General features: G+C 32.6%; 1 protein-coding gene across 7 annotated transcripts in view; it reads right to left on the minus strand.

Moving 5' to 3' along the window:
- Positions 1 to 18,889, minus strand: part of LOC129749725 (uncharacterized) — a 46,252-nt gene that overhangs the window by 15,161 nt on the left and 12,202 nt on the right. For all 7 annotated transcript variants that reach the window (XM_055744821.1, XM_055744807.1, XM_055744813.1 and 4 more), the window contains one exon: positions 11,745 to 11,836. In XM_055744821.1, coding sequence (XP_055600796.1) covers positions 11,745 to 11,836 — 92 coding nt within the window. The remainder of the gene's footprint in view (positions 1 to 11,744; positions 11,837 to 18,889) is intronic.

The raw sequence follows: 18,889 nt of genomic DNA on the forward strand, positions 1-18,889 counted from the left end.
AGCGCAAAGCGTTCCAATTTTGTATGGAAATTTGCATGGAAGAAAAAAAATTTTGGCACATTAAATCATCCAGAAAGTTCATATAAGTTTGAAATGAAGTTAGTCTTGGCTTTTTGGTTTTGACTATCCTAAAGCTTCATTTTTTGCTTAAACTAGCTGACCCGGTAAACTTAATTTTACCCGTTACTTAATAAATTGTTAGAAAATGTTTACAGTTCTTTAACTTCTTTGTGCTCGTGAATCAGTTTTTATGAAAATGGTCAAGTTGTTCGAGTTTTGTCCCGTTTCTAGTTGATTTTGTATAGGAGCCCCCTTCCATAAAAAGTAATAATCTCGAAACTATTATACAAACCATCTCTGGCCCGAAAAACTCTCGGATACTAAGTTTCACTTGATTCCGACCGACCATTCATACGTGATGGTGAGATAATTTTGTATGGAGACCCCCCTTCCATGAAAAGAGAGATTATTGAAACTATTATACAAACCATCTTTGACCCGAAAAACCCTCGGATACCAAATTTCACGTTCATTACGACCGACCATTCAAAAAAACAAAAAAATTGTATAACATCGAATATCTTTTCTGAGGTATAAGTTAGTGTAGGGATGAGATGAAGAATATACAGAAAATAAATCAAATTTAATTAGGAATAAAATAAAATAATAGTTGTATTCGGCAACACTGTAGATGAATAAAATAAAATAAATTTCTATGAGAACATTTGCTATTTTGGCAGCTCTTGACAAACAAACAAAACAAAGTCAGTCATTGATCTATTCTTGCGAGCGACAGACGTGTTTAGGTGAATCTCTGAATTGAGATTCGTAAAATCACGACAATGGCGTGGTTGGTAGAATAAGCACGAATAGCGCAGATATTTAAGGCTGCTGCTGCTGATTGTTTTGATCTGGCCTTCCGGTGGAAATAAGACGGAATTGCCCCTGAAAAGCGCAGATATTTAAGGCTGCTGCTGCTGATTGTTTTGACTTGGCCTTCCGGTGGAAATAAGACGGAATTGCCGTTAAAAGCGCAGATATTTAAGGCTGCTGCTGCTGATTGTTTTTATTTGGCCTTCCGGTGGAAATAAGACGGAATTGCCCCTGAAAAGCGCAGATATTTAAGGCTGCTGCTGCTGATTATTTTGATTTGGCTTTCCGGTGGAAATAAGACGGAGTTGCCGTTAGAAGCACAAATATTTAAGGCTGCTGCTGCTGATTGTTTGTTTTGAACAAGCCTTCTGGTTGGGCAGACTGTTTCTTAGAATACTATCGAATTATTCCGGCTCTGATAAACAGAGACAGAGTAACAAGGAAAGCACAGTTTGAGAAAGCTGTTGCTAAGAATGTTTTTTTGCGGATTGTTTCGGCTCTGGTAAATAAAAGCAGAGCGACAGAGAAAGCACAAATTGGGAAGGCTTTTGTGAAGAATATTTTCGGATGAAATGAAGAATATGCAAAAAAAAATAGATTTGAAAAGCTTTTGCAGAGAATGGAATGTAGAATTGAGATGAGGGATATTTGGGATATAAATTTTTTTATTTAAAAAAAACAAAAGCCGGTAAATTAAAGATTCTATTGAGAATAGAGTTGAGAAGGAATGTAGAAATGTGATGAAGTATACGAAGAAATTAAATAAAATTTGTAGGATGGATAATAAAGATGTGGAATATGGAATAAAAATTGAGGATATTTGGTAAATAAAATTTTGCACTAAAGAAAAAAACAAATGTTGATGTGTGAAAAGTTTTAATTAAGAATAGAGGTGAGAAGGAATGTAGGGATGAGATGAAGAATATACAGAAAATAAATCAAATTTAATTAGGAATAAAATAAAATAATAGTTGTATTCGGCAAAACTGTAGATGAATAAAATAAAAAAAATTTCTCTGAGAACATTTGCTATTTTGGCAGCTCTTGACAAACAAACAAAACAAAGTCAGTCATTGATCTATTCTTGCGAGCGACAGACGTGTTTAGGTGAATCTCTGAATTGAGATTCGTAAAATCACGACAGTTAGGTTTGTGCTTTGTTCACATGGCTGTACTGCAAGCATCAAGGAATATTTTTCATTCGAAGTTATATTTTTAGAATCTTTCTGTACATCGCTGGCGATTTTTGAATAAAAAATTTTGTTTTCCCATACAAATTTCCATGCAAAATTAAAACTCCTTGCGCTAATTCAGGACTGGATGGATCGCTTCCAAAATTTTTATTGCTGTTTCTGGCTGCATAATCAACCTGAAAAAGTTATGGGAGGTGTAAAAATTTAAGAATTTGAAATTTCCATACAATGCTTGCAGCGGTCTAAAAGGCACAATCGGAATGTTGCTAGCGGCATTCCACTCTCTTGCAGTTAGTAGCCACTTAATTTAATACTTTTCGGATGGAACTGAGAAGCGCGAATTGAATTCTAAACAACACTTTATTCGTCTTCAAAGATTGACCGTTTTATTTTTAGCTTAAACAGAACTAGACTTGAACGTTTTAACTTAAATTTTTATTGGAAATACGGAGCTACGTCTAATCACTTTGACGGTTTCTTAATACTGATATCGTCAGCTGATCGTGCATCGATCAGCTGTGTGGATAGAGATTCGCTAATTGGAGTAACAATTATCAGCTGGTGAAGAAATTGCTCTCTCTTCGACTGTGCGATCTTCTAATGCTACAAAATCTTGAGGCTCATTAACGTGGCTTAAACTTACGCTTTAACACACTCCATGGCCCTTTTCCAGAATGGCAGGATTCCAAATCCGACCAAAACAGCACAGACCATGACAATAGTCATGTTTCTTCAGGTAAGGCAGAAAAGCTTTTGAGACACTTCTTCACGTGAATTTGCTGGTTGACGGTCCCGGTTGCAAAGAAAATTTCGCCTTTCAAGCCACAAACTTAATATGCTTGAAAATGTCTGCAACAAAAAAAAACACTTTCGTCATCGACTTTCACAGCCTACCAAGTCTCCACTATCACAATTTTGTTTTTTAAACTGAAATAAGTACTCTGCACAATGGGAACGTCCAAGGTATTATATCTTTCATAAGCATTTCGCATTTTTTTGTAGAAACTTTATTTAATACGGATTATACCTAAACATTTCGCCTATCTTTTTTTTTCAATTTTCTAACGTACTTTAATTTTATTATTAACCCTTCGTTTCATAAAGTAACAAATATGTAACAATTAATGTATGAAAAAAGTGAAAAATCGTATTTTATTTTAATTTTTTTTCTTGATGTATTCATCATTTCCAACTGTTTAAAATAATTTTTAAGCGAAAATAAAAAATCATTAAATGAAGGGTTAAACTAAACATATAAATATATTTGTGAATCTCAACTATCCGTGTTGCGTTCATCTCTTGATGTTTGTTTGTTGTCGTTTGTTTCCAAAACCCCTCAAAATTGAAATTGATATTTTGAAGTTATTTGGCATCAAATTAAAAATTTCGATTTTTTTAAATTTCATTTGGTTTCCCTTTTGGTGATTTTTGAGGGTAAAAAACGGAAACTTGGAGCGCTTTGAGGCACCCCTAAATCAAGTCCGATTGAGCCTCAATTTTGCACATGTCAGTTTTTTGAGCCTATCCACAAAATGTATAACTATAGTCGGATTTCGAAATTCGATCATAAAATTTTCCCCATACATCCATTTCCACCCAAGTATAAATGACACATTCCAGCGTGACGTCACAACTTTTGCAAAACAATTTTTTGGTATAATGTACACAACACAAAAGTGTTGCGATATTACATCAAAAACGTGCACATAACTTGAGTTGCAAAAGGTCTCTAATATTACATTGTTTTTATGTGAATACGAAATGACATCCAAACGATGTAAAACAAATTACATCAAAAGTATGTTTCGCAGTAGACAAATTCGAGCACGATTATAGTTAAAAGTATCAGTATAAGTATCTGGGAATTGAATGAGAATTAAACTGAGCAATTATATTCGAACTGTTAGCAGATAATTTATTTGAAAATATTATCATTCTGTTACATAATATTCTTATCCTAAGTGGGATCTTCCCTTTGTGGGTCGTCCGGATAGGAAGTAAATACTCTCCCACTAATACTTTGAGAAGACAGGTTCCCGTGCCCAACCTATCCAGCAACACCGATTGAGCTAGAGCTATGGAAATCCTTTCGAAACATTGCACTTGAACTTCTGACCACATAATTTGCCAAGAAACGATAGCTGTTTAAACTTTCTTTCATTGCTGACGATTTTTCATCGAAAGTGGAGCAATATAGCTAAGGCACCGTATCAGTAAGATTTGAAGTTCGAGGTTCCGTATCCTTACGAAGAAGCAGCCGGTTTGTGTAACAACTTCCTAAAAGAGTAAATGGGAAATGAGCTCTTTGAGGATAATCAGATCCGAAAAAAAAACTCACGTTTTCCTCCGGATGTTTTCAAGTCTTTCTTTCTTTTTCATTCATGCCGTTTCCCTTGGACGAAATTGTCCTGGAGAGAAAAATAGAAAATGAAACCTTGCTGAATGGTTTTGCTGAGTTTTTTTGAGAAGATTGATCATTCTCACCAGAAAAACAAATCTTCCTGAGCCTTGCAAACCTCCACCAACTTTTTGAAACGTTCAGAAAATCAATTGTCAATTTGGATAAACATTGACTACTTGATGTGATATAACATAGCTGGTTGCGACATTACACAAAAAGACGTGCTCGCATGGTGTACATAGAAAAGATGTAATATTAAAACGATAATCCAAAAAAATACATCGGTTTGCTAACATCTTCGTAAATTACATCGGCCAGCGTTACATTTTTTTTGCTGTTTATGTAAGTTTTACAGCTCATAGCGCTCATTGAAAAAAAAACATTATACCTCTAAGTTCTGAATTTATAAAGCTACAATTTTGAATCAAAAGTTTTTTTTATTGAACGAATAGTTTTCAAAATATAAGCAAACAAAATCGTGACGCCCACTTTGCGGTATTTTTTTTACAAACCGTATTTATCTGCTTTTCTATTCGATCGAATGAAAATTCCAGAAAAGAATCGATTTATTACAACCAATTTTTTTTAAAATTTTGAGTTCAATTTATTTTAGATCGATTTAGTTTCGTGACGTCGAAAAGTGCCATTTTTTTAACACGGTTTTGCAAAACATTGTGACGTCACGAGATTTTACGGTTAGCTACATGAAATAAATCAAAGTATAATATTAAAATTAATGCTCGATTTACTAAAAATGCTTAGAAACTCAACAAATAATGTGATTTGATGATGAAATAAATCCATTCATTCCCAAAATATTAAGTGCATTGAATCTCAAAAGGTCCATATAATCAGATTTTTTTTAAATATTTATTATGTTAGGATTTAATTTAAATAGTTACATATAAACTGTTTATATTTTTTATCGGGAAAGGCGATTAATTATGGATTTTGTTAGTTAAAATTTCATTTTTTTTTTGTTTCTTTTTCGCGTTTGGTAAATTAAAGAAGTCATGAAGGAATTGAAAATAAATAGTGAATGATGTAGGGGGAAGTTGTCTACTACCGGACACTTAAGGTTTTTAAGCAATAACTTCAAAAATAGATTTTTGTAAATATTGGTTCCTCTACTGATCTGAAGAGCATCAATATTATGATCACTTAACTATATTACAGAAAAATAAATTTACAACATATTCATGTGGTAAGAGAAATCATTTCATGTTAGTTTTTACTCATTTCCAAAACTGTTGTCTATGGCCGGACACTACGAATTACTTCACCAAAATGGTCACCAATGGAACAAAAACGTAGCAAAATGACTGAAATCACTTGCACAGGTCTTGTTAGTATGTGTTTTCCAATACTGAATGTTCTATGAAGCCAGTCAATAAAGTTTTTTTGACAAACCAAAATGAAACATTTGTTTCGAAAAAACTAGAGAAAAGTTGTCTATGACCGGACAGCAAAATTTAAAATTTCTCAAAGGACTAAAATAGTTTCGCTATTGAATCCTTATCTTCTGCTAACCAATTGAGGGTGCTATAGAGATGAAAAAATGAAAGTTCCTAGTTGAAATCATCTATAATCTTGAATATTTTCTTGTCCGGTCATAGACAACAATTTGGTGTCCGGTCATAGACAAATCGCATTTCTTTGAATGTTCCTAATATTTCGTTTGAACTTCCGTTTTCTTATCTTATATCTACTGTAGTCGAAAGATAACCAATCAACGATGTCGTTCATGTGCAGTTCAAACTTTACAAGCCGAAAAAACTGACCACAGTACAAATGCAAAGTTAAGGCGATCCTCTCCGTACTACTAGAAAAAAGCTTTAGATGCCTATCATTGGTTTACCTTTTTATATTGCATTACCATATTTCTAACACCATATCAGGCTACTATTTACTTTATTTTCATGGTGTTAAAACATTATTAGGATATTGTGTTTTCGAAAAAGCTATGTTGTCCGGACATAGGCGATGTCCGGCCATAGACGACTTCCCCCTACATGTTTTTAATAACAACGTACAAAGAAAAAAAAAATTATGTATCTCCGTAACAAGAACATCGAGGCTAAATCTGAAACTGAATTTAAGATTTGATTGAAATTTCGCGGAGTTCGAAGATCCAAGGTTAGCAAAAATGTTTTCAGATGTACTGGAATGAGTAACGTCAACAATTCAAAAACTAATTACGACATAGACTGTTCCAGAAATTTTAAGCACACCTAATGTTAGCAGTCATCCTGAATCGAATATATTTTTTCGAATTCTACTGGCTGCGTCCTTTTGTTTACATATTTCTGTACGTGATAACATCAAAAAACATTTAGTTTGTGATTACATTTCAAAATGCGAGGTCTTACTCCGGAGAAGACAAAAAGTATCGTGCACAAATGGTGTACTGTGAGTGGAATCTCATTGAGAAAATTTGTCAAAAAAGAGGATGTAAGCGTCGGAGCGGTACGGACAGCCATACTTGTCCAACACCTCGCAAACAGAACAGAGCAGAGAACGAATTACACTTTTATCATTTCGGTTTCCGAGTGCACTGCTCAGCCGATCAACGTTCACAAATCTTTTTGCCGAGTGCGCCCGATTGCGGTTGCTCTGACGGTCGGATGGACGTCGTTCGCTCAAAAAAAAAAGAGAAGGAGCTGGCTAGAAAATTGTGCTCTTGCAACGCTGCTGTGTGGCTCAGTGTATCAAGCCAGAAAGATTTCACAATGCAGGAATGTTTTCTTCTAAAAGCCGTTATGCAGTGCGGAACAGTGCATCAGTTGAAGAGGTTCAATGTAGGTTTATGTATGAACTATTTTTGTACGTAGCCGGGCCGGGCACTTCCTGGCAAATTATTTGAAAAACATGGTGAAAACCGGGTAAATAATCTGAAATTCTCCATTCTAAAAACCATGCAATATGCAGCCAAATCTGAGGATATTCCAGACATTTATCTAGTGAAGAAAAACGATTTACATTTTTTTGTCGCACGCTACAAATCAGCAGTGTTCAATTTATGTTTAAAGCATACGAAGGAAAGTTTTTGATTGATTTTTGAAGAAACAAACTTTCACAAATCCAATTTTCGACAAACAATTTTAAACTGAATTCGATTTTCCTGTTTCATTTTCCAAATAATGTGGATAAACTGGGCAAAATCCAAGTAGTTTTTTCACAATATCCGGGCATCCACAAATTGATGTATAATTAGGTTTATGTACTTTTAATATCGTACGTGGGTAGCATTAATTTACAAAAGCAGCGATTCGCAAAGTAACATTTACTAAAATTATCCAAAAATCTTTGTCTTTTATACAAACCGTGAAAATTATGCAGGGATCTGGGTCAAATTTTAGTAATAAAACTGCAAAACTTTCACAAATCGTAAAATTTAGGATTTAACTTTCTTTACCGCTACGCTTTTGATATTTTTCGACCGAAGAAAGCTTTCGTAGCTAATCATTGGTCCTGGTGCTAGAAGCTAGAAGCTAGAAGAACTCGCTCAGGAATGACCAGATAGGTGTTTTGGGCAAAGTTATAAATTCGAATATTTTGATATAAAATTTAAAGTCGAGAGATTAAAAAATAGCGGGAGAATAACTAAAATAAGCATTTTTCATGTATTTTTTTTATTTAACCGTATCTCCTTGGGTTAAGATTGTAGAACTTTGACATGTTAAGTAAGTTGTGTATTTTATTGAGATAAATAACTTTGTAGAAGAAACTTAAGCTCTAAAATGCTTAACAAGAAAGTTATGATTTATATCTCGCTATTGGTGGACCTCTAGACTTTATATTTCATATAAAAATATGCACTTTATTATACAGAGCAATGTTGTCGAAGACACCAGCATTCTATCTTAACTACCTTTGGCGTTATAAATTTTGTTCCGTTAAGCCTAGTCCACACTAGGCAACATGAACTGCGATATTTGTTATGAGACGAACTTTGTTGTCTGTTGTTGTTGTTGGAAACCTGAGACGGTCTCAGTGTCTCCCAAAGAAAATGGGAGACGCTGAGACCGTCTCGAGACGAACCGTCTCCTAGTGTGGACTAGGCTTTAGATTTATGTTCTGATCCAGCCAGACGCAACCGATGAAGACAAACCGAGTTTTCTGTAAAGGTTCTCTTTCGCCCGATTGCGAACGAATTTATCTGCACCGAGAACGCACTTCATCAGTTTGCTTGCTTCTCTTGCCCACACTTAGGGGCCGTCCATAAATGGTGTCACGCGTTAGGGGGGGAGAGGGGGTTTCGATTTTTGTGACAATTTGTGACATGAGGGGGAGGGGGGCTCAGCTTGAGCGTGACATCACTTATCATTACAAAAAAAAAACACAACAAAACAATAACAAATAATTTTATCCTAAACTCAATAAAACTACACTTGCACCATTCATTTAATGAATAATAATACTCACGTTATCACTTTTGGTAAATTTTATTAGCATAAGAAAGTTCACAAGAACACTTTCACTGCAACACTCAGGAAAGTCCTTCCCACTTCCCACTTAAATTGTGGCAAAATGTAAACAGGATTGCTTGGCTATTCTAACCTGTGGAGAAGATTTGGATTGCGAATGAATTGAAAAAAAGAAACTAGATTTGGATGGTTGGATAGACTAGATTTGGTCGTTGATATGGAAAGTCATCAACATAATCCTTGGACTCATGATTGAAATGTGTTTTAAGCAATGATTGAAGGCTTGTTAAAAGTTGTTAACCTTAAAATTTTACTCCAGGGGGGGGGGGGTTAGGAAAACGTGACGTAATACAAAAGGGGGTTACGGAATTTGTGACAATATGTGACGGAGGGGGGAAGGGGGGTGAATTTTTTCCAAATTTTGCGTGATATCATTAATGGACAGCCCCTTAGGTGGACGCTTGGTCGCTCTGGAGCTAACTAAGCATTTTTTAAAGATTCTCCGTTTGGGAAGAGCACAGCGAAAAAAATACACGCTCTTACTCTGAACGGGCTAATCAGAGGAGCGATGCCAAGCATGCGGACAGCTATTAAAAATATGGTGAACATTGGAGATGAACCGAGGAGTGGTCGAAAATCTGGTCCTGTAAGTCCTGCTATCGACAAAAAAGTCAGGGATGCCTACAAACATAAACTATCGGCTTCCGTTTGGAATACGGCGAGAAAAGACGAGACCTCCACGTCTAACGTGATGCGTGCTAAAGAGCGACTTGGGCTCAAGACGTACTGGAAGCAGAAAAAACCTAAAAGGAACCCAAATTAAGCCGCTTCTGTCAAACCAAGAGCCCGGAAATTGTAAGATTCAATATTTTGCAAAAGTTCTGGGTGCATTATCATGGCCGATGAAACGTTTGTGAAATTGGACTATAATACTTCACTGTACGCAAGGACAAGGATATCCCCGAAACGGAGAAGGCCATTTTCACCGAAAAATTTGGCAAGAAGGTGATAGTGTGACAGGCAATTTGCGTGTGCGGCAAAATATCTAGCCCGGAAACAATGAACATCCAGAACTACATCAAGGAATGCCTCCAGAAGCGTTTATTGCCGATGATCAAGCAGCATGATGGACCCGTCATATTTTGGGCCGTGGCACGGTTAATCGGGACTTTTTGGGCTTTGACCAAAGCAAAGCTACGAAAATACATAAAACCAGCTGATGACTTCGGAAAATTTAAAGAGGAAAAGTGGTGAAAATGATGGGTAATGCTACTGTACAGAAGCTTATGAGTCATGTTCGAGGCAAAGTGCAAAGTCTGGCTTATGATTAAAGATTTCCATCAAATATGAGTACACAAATAATGATACAGTGTGAAACAAAATTTTAAACATTGTTTTTTATTTTGAATATGTGTTTATGATTTCTGGAACAGTCTATATTAGAAAAGTTGGCAGTCTGTTGATTTTTTTCAGAATAGCGTCACTTAGTCTTCCATAGTTGACGGAATATAACGAAAATAATCCTTGATAGCGTGATATATTATAGGTAACTTAGAGAAATAATCAGTACCTACTTCAAAATAACTCACAGTATTCTACGCCGAACTATATTTCCCAGATAACCAGATTATACGAAAACACTCCAATGTACACAAAACCCCTGAAGGTCGTACGATAACCGCAACGAAAAGCGGAAAAACTGCCGAAGTTCAATGTTGGTCAACATGTCAAATAGCTAGCCAGTATCCGACATGTCTCATCATCAACCTCCTTCGTCATTCTCTTCCATCCGTCAACAGGTACCTACCTATATCGGGTAAAAGACGTATGTTTTCTGGTTATACGAATATCTCACCATTATTCGTTTAGGTGATGAAAAACACCATTCACAATCGTATTCACTCAAAAAAAATCTGAACCATGGCACGTGTGAAACCGATCGTTACCACCGGTGAGTCGTAAAAGTTTCTCCTTCAAAAATTTACTCAAAACATCACCCAACGGTCACGTCAGACCGGGTTGCCAGATTTCAATGAACTTTTTTTATGAAAAGGGTAATATATTTCCTTCAGAAACTCCAGAAAAGATTTCGATTGTGAAAAAAATTTATGCTTTTCAATGCAAAGATCTTATGGACAGTAATCTGGCAACACTGGCCATTAAATTCCTTTGACCATCGGTGGGTAATAAACTAAAATCACCAAAAATTTCGCTAGACGGACGCACGCCGGGTTCAAGAAAATGCACTCCGTGAACCTGCACTTTTTACTGTTTGACCAAATGTTACTTCGAAAACGTCACGATCCAAACGCAGATTTTTCCCCCGGCTCTTTGTGAGGGGTTTATTAAAACCGAAAAACCCGTCCCGGCGGCATCCGGAGTCGGGAATGTGCCTGCTTGCTGCATGAATACCTACATCATCTGACATTCCTGATGCCTGTGCCGCCTAATCGGGCGGGAGATAAAAATAAAATTTATTTGCACCAATTGCGGGAAAACCTGAACCTAGGCAGCAGATGCAGAAAAACGCAAATTTCGGCTATTTTGAGACAAAAAGTGCAGTCCAACGGGAATAATGTTTACTTTTTGGGAAGATTTATTTTTTCGCTTTTCTTGAACTCTCGAAAAAAATTTTGCTAAGTCGATATGCAATTTCCGCGAGACGGATGAAATAAGAGTAATCAAAATAGATTTATCAGTCATCCTATTCATATTTATCGTAAGGAAATGAATGAAAAGATGAGCTGTCAAAGAGATGCCGCCCACGCACGCCGACGTGCATACGGCGTAGGCCTTCCGGGCCGTCGAGATTTGTGGATTTATCGTCGCAGTTTCAGGGAAGAAACTTACCGGTAAACAACTTGTGATGCCCTGGGAGCCGAAGAAATATTCCCGTCCAAAAACGACCACAGCCGTGTGCCAAATTCCATCGATGTGCCGTCCTGTGGAGGGAGTAAGAGGAACAGAAAAAAATATATGGAATCAGCTTAGCAATCGATTTATTAGAGACATTTGTAAATTACGCTCGGAAATCTAACACCAAATCGTTAGAGGAAATTTGAATTCTCTTCATCAGACTCCAGATTTGTGGCTTTTGACTCCTGATTTCTAACTTATGGTTTTTAATTTCCGAATTCTGACTTCAGACTCCAAATTTTAAAAAAGGATTTTCAATTCATGACTCCTGAATCCTGATTTCTTATTTCTAAAAGGTGGACTTAAAATTTTTGACTTAGATATTTGAATTTTGGCTTCTGACTTTTGACTTCTGACACCCGACTCCTACCTTCTGGCTTCTGATATCTGATTTCTGACTTTTAACTTCTGACTTCTGACTGACTTCTGTCTGTTGACTTTTGACTTTTGATCTCTGACTTCTGACTGGCTTTGACCTTTTTGACTTTTTGACTTTTTCGACTTTTTTTTTAAATCTTAGCATTTTTTGACTTTTTTGACATCTTAGCCTTTTTTGGCATTTTTGACTTTTTTTTTTCCTTTTTTGACTTTTTTTGACTTTTTTGACTTTTTTGACTTTTTGACTTTTTGACTTTTTGACTTTTTGACTTTTTGACTTTTTGACTTTTTGACTTTTTGACTTTTTGACTTTTTGACTTTTTGACTTTTTGACTTTTTGACTTTTTGACTTTTTGACTTTTTGACTTTTTGACTTTTTGACTTTTTGACTTTTTGACTTTTTGACTTTTTGACTTTTTGTCTTTTTGACTTTTTGACTTTTTGACTTTTTGACTTTTTGACTTTTTGACTTTTTGACTTTTTGACTTTTTGACGTTTTGACTTTTTGACTTTTTGACTTTTTGACTTTTTGACTTTTTGACTTTTTAACTTTTTGACTTTTTGACTTTCTTTTTGACTTTTTGACTTTCGACTCTTTGACTTTTTGACTTTTTGACTTTTTGACTGACTTTTTCACTTTTTTGACTTTTTTGACTTTTTAACTTTTTTTACCTTTTTTATTTTTTTTACTTGTTTTACTTTTTTTTTCTTTTTTTACTTTTTTTACTTGTTTTACTTTTTTTACTTTTTTTACTTTTTTTTACTTTTTTTTCTTTTTTTACTTGTTTTACTTTTTTTTACTTATTTTACATTTCTTACTTTCTTTACTTTTTTAACTTTTTTAACTTTTTCATTTTTTTACTTTTTTGACTTTTTTTACTTTTTTTTACTTTTTTTTTTACTTTTTCTACTTTTTTCAACTCTTTTTACTATTTTTACTTTTTGACTATTTTAATAATTTTATTTTTTTTCCTTTTTTTTTAATTTTTTGACTTTTTTGACTGTTTTTGACTTTTTTGACTTTTTTGATTTCCTTGACTTTTTTTACTTTTTTTACTTTTTTTGACTTTTATGATTTTTTGACTTTTTTGACTTTTCTGATTTTTTTGAATTTTTTGACTTTTTTGACTTTTTTGACTTTTTGGACTTTTTTGACTTTTTTGACTTTTTTGACTTTTTTGAATTTTTTGACTTTTTTGACTCTTTTGACTTTTTTTACTTTTTTGACTTTTTTGACTTTTTTGACTTTTTCATTTTTTGACTTTTTTGACTTTTTTATCTTTTTTTTAATTTTTTTTTTACTTTTTCTACTTTTTTCAACTTTTTTTACTATTTTAACTTTTTGACTATTTTAAAAATTTTACTTTTTTTACTGTTTTTTTAATTTTTTGACTTTTTTGACTTTTTTGACTTTTTTGACTTTTTTGACTTTTTTGATTTTCTTGATTTTTTTTACTTTTTTGACTTTTTTTGACTTTATTGATTCTTTGACTTTTTTGACTTTTTTGACTTTTTTGACTTTTTTGACTTTTTTGATTTTTTTGACTTTTTTGACTTTTTTGACTTTTTTGACTTTTTTGACTTTTTTGACTTTTTTGACTTTTTTGACTTTTTTGACTTTTTTGACTTTTTTGACTTTTTTGACTTTTTTGACTTTTTTGACTTTTTTGACTTTTTTGACTTTTTTGACTTTTTTGACTTTTTTGACTTTTTTCTTTTTGACTTTTTCGACTTTTTTGACTTTTTTGACTTTTTTGACTTTTTTGACTTTTTTGACTTTTTTGACTTTTTTTACTTTTTTGACTTTTTTGACTTTTTAACTTTTTTAACTTTTTTGACATTTTTGACTTTTTTGACATTTTTGACTTTTTTGACTTTTTTGAATTTATTTAATTTTTTACTTTTTTTACTTTTTTTACTTTTTTGACTTTTTTGACTTTTTTGACTTTTTTACTTTTTTACTTTTTTTACTTTTTTACTTTTTTACTTTTTTGACTTTTTTGATTTTTTTGACTTTTTAACTTCTTGACTTTTTGACTTCTTGACTTCTTGGCTTTTTGACTTTTTGACTTTTTGACTTTTTGACTTTTTGACTTTTTGACTTTTTGACTTTTTGACTTTTTGACTTTTTGACTTTTTGACTATTTGACTTTTTGACTTTTTGACTTTTTGACTTTTGACTTTTTGACTTTTTGACTTTTTGACTTTTTGACTTTTTGACTTTTTGACTTTTTGACTTTTTGCCATTTTGACTTTTTGACTTTTTGACTTTTTGCCATTTTGACTTTTTGACTTTTTGACTTTTTGACTTTTTGACTTTTTGACTTTTTGACTTTTTGACTTTTTGACTTTTTGACTTTTTGACTTTTTGACTTTTTGACTTTTTGACTTTTTGACTTTTTGACTTTTTGACTTTTTGACTTTTTGACTTTTTGACTTTTTGACTTTTTGACTTTTTGACTTTTTGACTTTTTGACTTTTTGACTTTTTGACTTTTTGACTTTTTGACTTTTTGACTTTTTGACTTTTTGACTTTTTGACTTTTTGACTTTTTGACTTTTTGACTTTTTGACTTTTTGACTTTTTGACTTTTTGACTTTTTGACTTTTTGACTTTTTGACTTTTTGACTTTTTGACTTTTTGACTTTTTGACTTTTTGACTTTTTGACTTTTTGACTTTTTGACTTTTTGACTTTTTGACTTTTTGACTTTTTGACTTTTTGACTTTTTTGACTTTTTTGACTTTTTTGACTTTTTTGACTTTTTTGACTTTTTTGACTTTTTTGACTTTTTTGACTTTTTTGACTTTTTTGACTTTTTTGACTTTTTTGACTTTTTTGACTTTTTTGACTTTTTTGACTTTTTTGACTTTTTTGACTTTTTTGACTTTTTTGACTTTTTTGACTTTTTTGACTTTTTTGACTTTTTTGACTTTTTTGACTTTTTTGACTTTTTTGACTTTTTTGACTTTTTTGACTTTTTTTACTTTTTTGACTTTTTTGACTTTTTTGACTTTTTTGACTTTTTTGACTTTTTTGACTTTTTTGACTTTTTTGACTTTTTTGACTTTTTTGACTTTTTTGACTTTTTTGACTTTTTTGACTTTTTTGACTTTTTTGACTTTTTTGACTTTTTTGACTTTTTTGACTTTTTTTGACTTTTTTGACTTTTTTGACTTTTTTGACATTTTTGACTTTTTTGACTTTTTTGACTTTTTTGACTTTTTTGACATTTTTGACTTTTTTGACTTTTTTTACTTTTTTGACTTTTTGACTTTATTGGCGTTTTTTACTTTTGATTTTTGACTTTTGACTTTTGACTTTTGACTTTTGACTTTTGACTTTTGACTTTTGACTTTTGACTTTTGACTTTTGACTTTTGACTTTTGACTTTTGACTTTTGACTTTTGACTTTTGACTTTTGACTTTTGACTTTTGACTTTTGACTTTTGACTTTTGACTTTTGACTTTTGACTTTTGACTTTTGACTTTTGACTTTTGACTTTTGACTTTTGACTTTTGACTTATGACTTTTGACTTTTGACTTTTGACTTTTGACTTTTGACTTTTGACTTTTGATTTTTGACTTTTGACTTTTGACTTTTGACTTTTGACTTTTGACTTTTGACTTTTGACTTTTGACTTTTGACTTTTGACTTTTGACTTTTGACTTTTGACTTTTGACTTTTGACTTTTGACTTTTGATTTCTGACTTCTGATTTTTGACTCCTGACTTCTAACATCTGACTTTTGGTTATTGATTTCTTACTTCTGTTTTCTGACTTATAATTTCAGAATTCTGACTTCTTTTTTCTGACTTCTGACTTCAGAGTTCTGATTTCTGACTTCTGATTTCTTACTTCTGACTTCTGACTATTGATTTTTGATTTCTTACTTCTGTCTTCTGACTTCTGATTTCTGAATTCTGACTCCTAGCTTCTGACTTCTGACTTCTGACTTCTGATTTCTGACTTCTGATTTCTGACTTCTGACTTTGACTTCTGACTTCTGACTATTGATTTCTGATTTCTTATCTCTGTTTTCTGACTATTGATTTTGGATTTCTTACTTCTGTTTTCTGACTTTTGATTTCTGCCTTCTGACTTCTGATTTCTGACTTCTGACTTCTGACTTCTGACTTCTGACGTCTGACTTCTGACTTCTGACTACTGACTACTGACTACTGAATTATGACTCCTGCCTTCTGACTTTTGACTTCTGGCTTCTGACTTCTGACTTCTAACTTCTGACTTCTGATTTTTGAATTTAGACTTCTGACTTCTGATCTCTGATTTCTAACCTCTGACTTCTGTTTTCTGACTTCTGACTTCTGACTTCGGGCTTCTGATTTTCGATTTTTGATTTCTGGCTTCTGGCTTCTAAATTCTGACCTTTAATTTTTGACTTAACATCAAAACTATTTCTGACACCGCTGAAGAAAGTTTTCGAGTATTCGATGTTTAAAATTTTAATTCATTTAACAACTTTGTTGAAAGCATGGAAAACGATTGGACTTTTGATTAAGGAAATATATTATATTCAATTTAAGTTCAAATTTCTTGTATCGTGTATCGTGTATTTTACAAAATTTCGAGAAATTAATCATAAAAAACTTCTTTAACTTTTTATCCAGAAGTCAAAATTACTCGCGATCTTCGAAAAGTTGATCATTCAATTAAATCCTTTTAGTTCTAGATCTTTGTAATTTTCAACAGTTTTGCCAAAAAAATACGCAAACCCATTAAATTTTACCAAAGTAATTTCGAAAACAAGAGCTTCTAGAAAATAAAAAACTTATTGCATATTTGAAATCAGCGTCCCCAAATAAGTCTTAATCAGTTCTTAAGTTCTTTGCATCTCGAATAAATGTAATTTTGTTTGCCTTGTGTTATGAAAACAGTCTGAAATGTTTCGCTTTGAGAATTCTCCTTTTTAAAATTCTAATTATTTAGGATTCTGAATCTTGAAATTGATTTTAATATTCAGGTTCTGATATGTGAATTCAAGATTTTTTTTAAACTTTGATTTATATTCATGGAAATAAATGTCCTTCCAAAAATCCACTTTAATTCTGAATCATTGCATAATTTTTCCTTCATAGTTATTTTAATGATCAGAACCAATTGAGTTGACAGGAAAAAAGGTGGCTCTATAGACAAAAAATAACTCATAAATGGGGTTAGTTCAAAGCTAATATGTATATTTATTCATATTTCAATAGCATTGCCAAAATATTTTTTTCCTGATTTTTACTTCTGACTTTTCATCCTTACTAGTGTTTGAGATATTTGAATCCGATTTCTAATTCTGGTAGTCTCATTCTGCACTCTGATTTTCAAATAATCCTAAATAAAATCAACAAATTTAATTTTCAATTATGACATTCTGAATTGAACTCTGTGTAAGCTTTCTGAATCTGTATTGCGTATCTATTTTCAATCCTCTTTGAACGAACTCTGCCTTTAAGCGGGTTTTACTAAAAGTGGCATGCAATCACAGCCAAACTTTATTTTAACTTACTTTCAGCGTAAAACGTTTAAAACATGTTGAACTAACAACCCATACTAATGATAACTGTCTGAAAATTTACAGAGAGTTGTTACAGAGAAGCTTAAAAAATGAGAAAACTGGATATGTACCTTCAAAAGTATAATTTTTTGAAAAAAAAATTAGGATTCCTTATTTTATTGAGAAAAGATGAAATACTCCCTACCTTATACGAATGACAAATAAACGAAAAAAACGACAACAAATCGTTGATGAAAAGTTTTTCTATGAATTTTTCAGCAAAAAAATGGGTTATAGAGAGTTCAGTATCCTTTGAAAATGGTTAAAAATGGTTAAAAATCCTAATTTTTTTATTTTGGATTATACATTTTTATTGTTTTTTTTTTTACTTTTCGAAATTATAAATGCAAGGAAAAACATTATGCTTTTCTTTTAAACAGATAAAATCGAGTTCTACTTTTAATGCCTATTTTCCTTTTTAAGTAGAATTCAAGTAAAACGAGCTTGAATAATAAAGGTGGCTCCATAGATTTAAAAAAAAATAATGGGCCATTTTCAAATCTCTTATTGACATTTTTATTTTATTTCAGTAAAATACACCTAACTATACATTATGAATGGAAAACTTAAAATAATACTCTTTGAATAATTTTCACAAGCTTTTTCAAGTGTCTCTACTAAAATTTTCTGTTGCTGTACTTGAAACCTTTTCGAGATGGAACTTCATGAAAACTCCCAGAAACGGAAGGAAAGATATTGATTTTTTTTTCACACTTCCATCCTAAATAGTCCCGTTAATTAGTTTGACGCAATCGGAATTAATTAGATTTTTTTGTCGTTGTTTTTATCGACTGGAAGGACGACATATTTTGGTGCAATTAAGACAGAAGGTAGTTATATTTTATTTTCAATTTCAACAGACACGTAAAATTTAACAGCAGATTAGTTTAGCTTTCATTATACATACGTAAAACTAAAATAACGCCACTACACAGTTGCCAAAACCGGTTAGCATTTCTAAATTTTTTTTATTAGACGCCAGACCAGAGAATAGGCCAATCTATTGAGAATGTAGCCAAAAAGCAATTGCCTAGTTGCTAACAACAGAATAATTGTTTTGATTTTTGTGTTTTTTTCCTTGCTGAAAAACTAGGTTTCAAACGATCCTATTATGCAATAAATTGCTCTACCGGT

This window comes from Uranotaenia lowii, chromosome 1 (assembly GCF_029784155.1).
Source record: "Uranotaenia lowii strain MFRU-FL chromosome 1, ASM2978415v1, whole genome shotgun sequence".
In the NCBI taxonomy this organism is placed as follows: domain Eukaryota; kingdom Metazoa; phylum Arthropoda; class Insecta; order Diptera; family Culicidae; genus Uranotaenia; species Uranotaenia lowii.